At 34.1% G+C, this 9,236-nt stretch overlaps 2 protein-coding genes across 5 annotated transcripts; one reads left to right on the forward strand and one right to left on the reverse strand.

The window, feature by feature from the left end:
• The first annotated feature begins 579 nt into the window (after positions 1-579).
• On the forward strand, positions 580-5,221 carry zgc:193726 (uncharacterized protein LOC561161 homolog). 4 transcript variants are annotated; one of them, XR_005950762.1, is made up of 5 exons: positions 642-868; positions 1,215-1,265; positions 1,401-1,454; positions 3,711-3,827; positions 4,221-5,221. XR_005950762.1 is itself a non-coding variant. In XM_041257833.1 (3 exons), the coding sequence occupies exons 1-3, from the start codon at positions 771-773 to the stop codon at positions 2,102-2,104; spliced, it is 282 nt and encodes a 93-aa protein (XP_041113767.1). In that variant the 5' UTR covers positions 648-770; the 3' UTR covers positions 2,105-2,414. The 4 variants fall into 4 exon arrangements, 1 of the variants encoding a protein (XP_041113767.1); XR_005950763.1 differs by lacking the exon at positions 1,401-1,454 and having other exon boundaries at positions 580-868; XR_005950761.1 differs by lacking the exons at positions 3,711-3,827; positions 4,221-5,221 and adding an exon at positions 1,972-2,414 and having other exon boundaries at positions 686-868.
• A 71-nt stretch (positions 5,222-5,292) lies between these two features.
• LOC121319894 lies at positions 5,293-8,542 on the reverse strand. Its single transcript, XM_041257834.1, has 6 exons — positions 8,342-8,542; positions 7,714-7,899; positions 7,446-7,589; positions 7,102-7,206; positions 6,682-6,773; positions 5,293-6,510 (listed from the first exon to the last, which is right to left on the reverse strand). The coding sequence occupies exons 2-6, from the start codon at positions 7,744-7,746 to the stop codon at positions 6,417-6,419; spliced, it is 468 nt and encodes a 155-aa protein (XP_041113768.1). The 5' UTR covers positions 7,747-7,899; positions 8,342-8,542; the 3' UTR covers positions 5,293-6,416.
• Between the last annotated feature and the right edge of the window lie 694 nt (positions 8,543-9,236).

The raw sequence follows: 9,236 nt of genomic DNA on the forward strand, positions 1-9,236 counted from the left end.
TAACATTGTTGTAGATTGTGTTTTTACTGAAAAACAGAGAAACACTAACCCTAGCCTCAAGCCTAACCTTAACCAAATCATTTTTAACAGCTATAACTTGGAAACCATGATATTGAAAATATTGAAGATTTGTATTCCATAAAAAAACATTCCTATTCTAGGACAGGTAGTAGCCTAAAGTTGTTTATGTATTGTCAAGAATTTGGGCTTTATAATATATCATCTTTTAAATATATTTATATAATTTTTTAAAAGATAAGACATCATTGTTTTTAATGCTTATTAATCCTTACCTGTAATATATATATATATTAATATATATATATAATATATATTATATATATATATATATAGATATATATATATATAAGTACACATTTTTCAAAATTGTATGGTACCAGATTACGGTTTCACATTATATATATGAACTTACTTGAATTTGTAATAAAACATGGTAAAGGCAATAATATTTGTTAATGCATACCCATGGCATAACTATGTAAAAACAACTGCACAGTACCTATAGCCATGGGATAAGCATGGTAAAACTGCACACATGTTGTGCAAATAATTGGATTCAGGATTAAATTGATTTTAAAGCTGTTCTGCCAGTAAAATCATAGTCCTGGCGCATGTTCAGTAGGCAAGAAACCCTGATAGCCTACTCTGTGTAAACAGTGCATGCTTTGAGAGACTATATAGGGAGAATAGCTGAGGATTTGCAGGTTTAAACTGGATTTATTACCAAGAGCATTCTTTTCACTTCCAGAATGAATGCTGTACTGTCTTTCAGTTTGTTTTTATTCAGCTGTGCTTTGGTGTTCCCTAGGCCTTTTGATACAATACAGGAGAACATTCCTACAAAAGGGTAAGTAGTCACTGAAATTACTATGTAACTATCATTGGAATATGTATCTCCATGAAAATGTAACATGTTTGACCAATACTGAAAAACAGCACTGCTGATACACAATTACCTATAAGGAGCATGAGATGTTTCCAATTCTTCAAAACAGATTTACTGTATGAAGGCTTTCTAACACACCTGATGTCTTTAAATTCCTAGCTAAGTCAAGTTTTTACCAGACATGGTAGCTTCTTCACTAATTCCTTTCAGAGCAAGCCCAATTAAGTTAGCTTTTAAATACACTTATATATGATTTATAACAAATATTTCTGGCACTAAGTAATTTTCTGTTTATTTTATATTTTAGAGACAATGAAGTTTACCTAGAAATAAACAAAACCGAAGGAAACGTCACAATGTAAGTATGTACAAGTTAAACACAATTGTCCTGAGAAAGCAATAATTAAGATTTCATTTAGAAATGTTTTTTTTTTTTTTTTTTATATATATATATATATATATATATATATATATATATATATATATATATAAGGAATGGAACTGCAAATGGAACAGTAAACGCCACAAGCCACACACATGACACAAGGTAAGTATTCTGTTATTTATATCCTTCTGGATTTTAAAACCAATCAAAAGGACAAAAGGTTGTTTGCCATTTTTGTAAGTGATCTTTGCTTTTAACAGTTAACACTAGCCAGTCATTATTCAATACATATACAGGCTGTTTAGTGTTCAAACTAAATAGAGACCCTTATGCACCGATCCTGTCCGTCCACATTACTGTCTGTACGTCTGTCACAATCTACATTTACACCACCTTAAACACATCAGTACTCTGGGTAGTGATTTAGCTGACTTGTACTGTGCATCGTCAGGGCACTCATGGTCAGAACGCATGAGAGCTTATATGGGAGATTATGATGTGTGCTCAGATGTCTTCAACTTGTTTTTTTTTTTAATCGCAGATTGCACATACCAGTTTTTAATGATAGGATTACCGTTTTCATTTTGATTTTCCTTTTGGTACACAGCTGTTTTCCTTTTTCAAATTATGTACATATATATATATATATGTATTTTTTTTTTTCATTTTATTTTTTTAGAGGTTTTGGTTCATACTGCTTGTTGCCGACCTGTGCCCTGGATAACCTTGCTCATATTCTCCAGACCGGCTCTGGCGATGAGTCTGCTGGCTCCAGTGTACATGACCCCTATGGAAATGGCAAGAGGAAATGAGGAACTAAAGATTACTATAAAAGTTGATTTTTTAAAAGAATATTGTCTTCCATATGCAATAGCAGACCTTTCTATATTACTGTAACTTAAGGCACTCTCATATATGTATATTAATACTTACTTTAACATATTATTTTATCTTTTTATTACAGACACAGTATTTAAAGTTAAATAGTAGTGTTAAAATGTTGCTTAATACAATCTGACGGGACATCTATAACTGTTGACGCTTTGTCATGAGTTAAAAAAAAGCACTGCAAAGAAATACAGTACAAAAAATGAAAAGCTTAATTAAACATGTCAACAAAAATAATGTTGTTTTGCCCACCTTAATTACTTTTAATTATGGATATGCGCAATAAACACATCCATATATATTTTTATTATATTTTTCAAAAAACACTATAGGCAATAGATCTGAAAAGTACGTTAATGGCTGTTGTGGATAGTGCTATGTGCTGGTCTCTGTGATAAAGACGAGTGCTGCATTGTACAATATAGAACAGCTTCATTTGTTGGGCATGTCAGGGAAAACAACTCACTTTACATGGTGGTTTGCAGCTCATTAAAACTGTATGATGGCAGGCATCTAAATCCCAACGTTTTTATTTCTGGCACATGCTTGTGTTTGAGTAATGCGATGGCAGTACTGGATTTTGCTGGAGCTCCTTGCACACTGTGGTACAGCACTGTATAGCCAAGGGTTAAGTAAATACCATTGTTGGCATGGTTTAGATTAAAACACAACAATAATTATCAAGGAGTTATGAAACCAAAATCAAATATTTATGAATGCATGCATGTATATATTTAAATAACACTTAATAATAATAATAATAATAATAAATAATAATAATAAATTTTTTTTAAGGTTTCTTAAAAGTCAGTTGTATTGCTACAGTGTCAAGGATGATGCTTGTGAAGTTTGGAGTTAGTCAAGTAAAACGTTTGTCAACTGAGGCAGTTTTAAATTTCAGATGTAAACGTACACCTGACGGCCATCTTGTTTTATAAAACATAACCATTTTGACATATTTGTATTCCATTGTTACTGGGAAAATAACTACCATGTTTGGAGTTTGTTGGTCAAACGGTGTTCAAATAGCAGCTGTTTGCTGTTAAGGGTGTGTTTCGATAAGATTCGTGGCAGCCATTTTGATTGGATTTAGGTCGGGGCTCAGACTGGGCCACTCAAGGACATTTACCTTTTTGTTCCTTAGCCACTCCAATGTAGCTTTGGCTGTGTGATTTGGGTCATTGTCATGCTGAAAGGTGAACTTCCGTCCTAGTTTCAGCTTTCTTGCAGAGGGCAGCAGGTTTTCCTCAAGGACTTCTCTGTACTTTGCTCCATTCATTTTCCCTTCTTTCCTGACAAATGCTCCAGTCCCTGCCGATGAGAAACATCCCCATAACGTGATGCTGCCACCACCATGCTTCATAGTAGGGATGGTTTTCATTGGGTGATGCGCTGTGTTGGGTTTGCGAAAAACATAACGCTTTGCATTTAGGCCAAAATGTTCAATTTTAGGAAGAAATGAAACCTGTTGACAAGCTTGTAGAAATTAGCCCAGTTTCTGCGGAAAACAAAGGAGGTGCTTTATCACAGGTTCTCCAAAGATGAGACGGGCAGGCACAAATACCTACAAAAAAAGAAAACTGAAGAAACCTGAAGAGAAGTACACCTTCCCACTGACCTCTAACTGGGCGTATGGCTGGGACCAAGGTAAGATTTGTAAAGTTTATAATTGACATGACATCCTGCATTCAGGGAATGAAGTTGGAATGATGCCAATTAGAAACCCAAAGACACTATCATCAGTCCTCACTATGCATTCTCTGTAGACTGCAGTTTAAATGAAAAATTATTCAATATTTGGACTATAAACAGTCAGGGAGTTGAATAACCTGGGTTGAAAAGCTGTCCACCATTTCATTAATGTGAGGGTTATGAATACATTGATCTTATTACTGAGAACATTAAGGCATTAGTGTCCCAATTTAAAATATTTTCTTCACATCAGTGCAGTGTATATGTCTAATGATTGCATGGTATAAAATAGTATTTGCATGTAAATTTGAAGTTATCCTAATGCTTTTATTCTATATTTCTTTTTAGGTTATATGGAAAAAACATACGTTCCACCCCACGGAAAGTCACGCATTGTTCAAGATACCTTTTTAAGAAAAAGTGGGGTCATCTCAGGATCTTTTTAGATGAACAGACTTTTCATAAACCATTTGTGTGGTACTAGCTAAACATTAAAGCCAGCTTCTAGTCCTGGAATCATATTGTTAATAACAGCGTTTTGGAAAATGCCATTACAGACATACTTAATGTGCCTCAATAAATACTGTAAAATCAGAAAATAAACGTTTACAACAGAAGCAAAAATATTTTATTAAAATAAGGCAATTCACATATTGTCCTTATCAAAATAATTCCACCAGTTTTGTATAACTTTTTTATTTATTTGAGAATTTCAATTTAGAACATACATGGTTCCATATTGAAATTATATTGTATGTTAAATTACATTTAGTTTTGTTATTCTTGTAGTATTTGTTATGGTGTTAAAACAATTCACCTCTAATAGAAAAACAAAAAGATGACGCACCGCCAAGCAGCATAGCTGAAGTGTCAGACGGTTCCGGTTCCACTATGAAAGGCGCTATATAAAATAAAGATTGATTGAAGACATTTAGTCCTTGGTATAAGCCTGTGTCATGGGTCTCATGGTGAGTGTCTCTTTGTTGCTGTCTTTTTTTTCTGGCCCTTTGGGTGTGTCGTTTCCATTTCCAGTAGCACAATCTTCAGGAGTACACTTTAAAATAGAGTACACTTTAAAATAGAGTACACTTTAAAATAGAGTACACTTTAAAATAGGTACCCTGGGTGTTTTATGTGTGTCCGTTAACCAATTGTATATAAAAAGGATCAGTACAAACTATTTATTAAATAATGGTCCTGATGGACACCCTGTATGTACTGTTGTACACCAGAATACCAGAGAGTGTGTACTAACAAACGGTTCTAAAGAGCATTAACATTAAACAAACTTTTAAAAAAAAAATAGTTTGTACATGAAGCCTTTATTATTTAATTTAATAAATACTGCACATGCAACAACCCACTTTGTTTTGTTTTAAAGATTTTGTGCACTATTTTATCAAAAGAAAAATACAAATGTTCGTTTCATCTATGTTTTTTTAGTTTTATAGCATTACAATTTTTATTTTACTGTCACAAAAATGGTTCAAATTGAAAAATCTGCTCCTTCATGTTTTAAGAAACGATCTGTGTTGTATAAACACTGAGAATCTGTTAACATCTGACCACATTTGTTCACTGGAATATACAGGTGGAGGCTGTTTCATTACTCCTGTGTTTATCCTTGGATAACTTACATGTAATGTTGACATGTAACCAAACAAGAGAACATGTTGCTGTGTACAAACCTTAGTGTAGGCTAATAATAAGCTAACATATACATAAGCCAAAAAATCTAATAGTTGTGCCTTTAATGATACACACACATTAATGTATGTCAGTCAAACTCAGGGCTCTTGAAACGTACACTATATGACTAATTGAGCTGTAAAATATTGCTCTTTGATTAAAAGGTGAAGTATCCCATTGAAGTTTTGAACAGAACAAATGTTTGCCTTTGGTTCTCATTTAGCAGAAAAGTGATGAAGTAATAACTTTGTTTCACTTTCTTTACTACAATCGAGTCAGGTTATTCAGTGTGCGTTGGGTCTTTTAAATGATGGACATCTCTGATATAGTTCATTCTGACAACACTGGCACTTAACCCAAGATTTATCAACTTACTACAGTAGCTAAACTGACACTTAACCAAATGATACAGTGCTTGCCTATTACAAACACAGAAAATTTGTTGTTTCAGGCCAAAATACTTTATGATAGAATCTATTCTGGTATGTCATAACCGCCATCTGCTTTTTTTTTTTTTTTAGTCTTCACAAATTCTTTGGTTGGCAGAAAAAACTTGTTTAAACAAATGATGCAGTGATTAATAATTAATGCAGTACATCAATAGTGCCATAGAATTCTGTAAGTCATTTCCTAAAAATTACTATAAAATTGCCAAACAGTGTGTGTCAAGTTACAGTCCAGTGTGGAACAGCCTGCAAAATAAATACCTGACAAATAGCATGTCATTGAAAATGGCATGTATACTATTACAACAGGGCAGAATAAACAAATATCAATCACTAAAGCCAAGGTTTTAGACAGAGCACAAAAGCACCTGCCTACTTTGTACTTGAAATACACAAAATGAATTTCTTATTAAACACTTTTTTTCTGTTCTTTAACATCTTCCTGACGTGTCAGATTACTGTGTACTACTGGATCCAAAAGCTCCTTAAACCCAGCTGTGTTCCTGCAGAGAGAAACCAAAATTGTGTTTCAAAAATAACTGGAGGATCTTAGTATCTCTATTCTCTATTGGGAGAATGAAGCCAAATACAAGTCAGGTGTTCTATGAGTTCTCCCATTATTAAGTCAGCTATTACATGTTATGTGATGTTTCTGTTTTAGGAGTTTATTTTACCTGTCTCTCTTTGACTGCATGATATGTGTCCTCTCGCGCCGTACTTGCTCCAGCTTCTCTCTTACTAAAGTTTTTTGACGGCTTTTGTCCTCCTAAAAAAATAAAAATAAATAATTGCATAACAATTAAAAAAATGTAATCCAGAACCTAAGGAATAACCACTACCAGAGTAAGAATGGATAGGGTGAGGATATGGCAAATTGGACTATAGTAATTACCACTATGGAGTTTTATTATTGCGTTTAATATGTAAGTGTTGATGGTCTCAAAAAGATAACTAGGGATTAGAATCCAGTCTAGATTCTGAATTTTAGGTCAATTTACATAACTGGTTAACAAGGAAACACAACTGACACTTCATCGAATGACAAATAAGATTATGTTTGTTTTTATTAGGATCTAGGGAAAACCAATCATTACCTTCTTCAGGTTTTCAGTGAGATGCTTGAGTCCATCTCCTTGCTTGTTCCCCAACATATCTTCATCAGATTTTCTATTTCGTAAAATGGACAAGCGCTCCTGGACCTGAAACACAGAACCAGAAGAGGAGGACAAAGTGAAGCAATTTTTGACACAGCTCTTTTAGAAAATATATATTTTGGATTCACATTATCAATGTTGATCTAACTGGCCACAGAGGTTAGCCACTTAACCATTTTATGAAAACAAAAACCACCACGAAGCAGGGGTATTTGTTTTTCCAGATTTGGTTTACTCACTTTAAATTGCAAGTAAAAACAGAATTAAATAGCAATATTACCTACCCTTAACATCTGTCTTTCCTTGTCTTTTTGACGCTTACTTTCAGCTTTTCTCTGTAAGTCCACCAGGCTTCTCATAGTTTCCTCCCTCTCCATCTCAGAAATGTGGACTATAGACCTCTCACGCTGGACACCACCGGGCCAAACCTTGGAGGAATCATAATTAAAAGTACATACAGCAGATTTAATGTTTCGAAACACATTCATGTAAAGTATTTCGTTGCACGGAAAGTGAGAGCTGTCAGTGTTGCTTTTGTACTTTCTGTCTTACTGGTTCAAAAGATCCTGCTTTTTTAATTGCCATTTCCTGTGCATCTTCTGCTTGTAGACCCCCTTTAATAAATTCAGAATTGCTCAAATTCCTTGATTCAGGAGCTGGCCCTTGCTTCTCTTCAGTGGGTAGTTCATTTGTATCTGTCTCTTTGGTGTCTTCAGTTTCATGTTCTAAAGTAGCTTTCTGTAAGAGAAATACATTGTTCAAATACTTTTTTAAATTGAGCCCAGCAAAGGTTACCATAGCATAAAAAATTATACTCAGAAAATAACAATTATGCAATGTTTAATGTTTCTATGTGGCTATAGTCTCAACATACTGTAACAAGGGCAGAGGCAATAGCATGTGGATATTGTTTGTTCTACCATATTCTTGAATTAGTGAGTTGTTTTAAAAAATAATTTTATTTTGTAAAATGCAAAAGTAAAAAGATGCCATGTGGCCAGAAATTTGAAGGTTGTGTCTTTACAAAGAGAAGGATATGTGACCTTTTACTGGACTAACTAAACCATAATAATCACAAGCCTTCAAGACCTCAAAGGTCTCTTCTTCAGGTGAAAGTAGAAAAGAGAGATTGATTTTATCATTGCACCTATCAAAGGCTGTAACTTCAATTCTGCATTACCTCAGTTTCTGTGGTTGCTTCTGTTTGTTTGCTCCATGCAACAGCAATAAGTGAGCCTTGTTTTTCATAGCTGCTGTTGTCTTCATTCTTCTCCACCTCTCCATCTACACAAATCTCATCTAATACATTCTGCCCCTTGTTGGAGTCACATAATACTTCTAAATAGGGAATTTCTTCAGCACTAAAAACATTTCCACATGCTAGTGAGAAACAGATGTAAATAAATCAAACATAAACATTTGAATTGTCTTAAGATTATGACGTTGCAACAGCAATGCATAGCTTATCATTTCATTCTACATATTAAGCGTTTACTTCCAATTTAATTGTAAAAGAAAAATGTTACCTACTCGAAAACTTAAAATCAAACAGCAGATGCTTGAGAATTGCAGGTGAGTGCACAGACAACTTATATCATGTGCTAAAAGGGTGGTTAAAAGGACATCAGCCTCCTCATCTAGCATGACAGTAGTGTGGCAACAGTTGGCTCTTTAGCTAGTGAGCTCCCTCTTCTGTTATAAACTCATCTTTGCAGAATGCATTTCAGATTTTTGCTATAATGTCATAATGCAATGGGAACTGGTAAAGTAATTGTAGCTAACAAAATAGTTCCATACATTTTTGTCCACCATGAACACTGATTTATTATTTAGCTCTCAAATGTGCAGTTTTGAAAGAAACACATAATTCAGTAAACATGTATTTGCATTTCAAAACACTAAATCTGGTACTTTACTAGGCTAAAGAAATATCTGTTTGCAAGCCATGCTTTTAGACTGTCTTGCACTTCCTGGGTCATTGCAAAAGTAGAGAGAAATGGTCCCTGCCCTTTCAGGGCCTTTTTACCTGTTAGCAACCAATATGCTTTTAACCCAAGGACACTGCTGACAGAATT

This window comes from Polyodon spathula, chromosome 8, assembly GCF_017654505.1.
Source record: "Polyodon spathula isolate WHYD16114869_AA chromosome 8, ASM1765450v1, whole genome shotgun sequence".
In the NCBI taxonomy this organism is placed as follows: domain Eukaryota; kingdom Metazoa; phylum Chordata; class Actinopteri; order Acipenseriformes; family Polyodontidae; genus Polyodon; species Polyodon spathula.

Coding starts and splice junctions, on each gene's coding strand:
- zgc:193726 (XM_041257833.1), top strand. CDS start 771: ATGAATGCTGTACTGTCTTTCAGTTTGTTTTTATTCAGCTGTGCTTTG. Junction 869..1,214: donor GAGAACATTCCTACAAAAGG/GTAAGTAGTCAC, acceptor TTTATATTTTAG/AGACAATGAAGTTTACCTAG. Junction 1,266..1,971: donor ACCGAAGGAAACGTCACAAT/GTAAGTATGTAC, acceptor TTATTTTTTTAG/AGGTTTTGGTTCATACTGCT.
- LOC121319894 (XM_041257834.1), bottom strand. CDS start 7,746: ATGGCAATTAAAAAAGCAGGATCTTTTGAACCA. Junction 7,207..7,445: donor AGGAAAGACAGATGTTAAGG/GTAGGTAATATT, acceptor TCTGTGTTTCAG/GTCCAGGAGCGCTTGTCCAT. Junction 6,511..6,681: donor ATGCAGTCAAAGAGAGACAG/GTAAAATAAACT, acceptor TTCTCTCTGCAG/GAACACAGCTGGGTTTAAGG.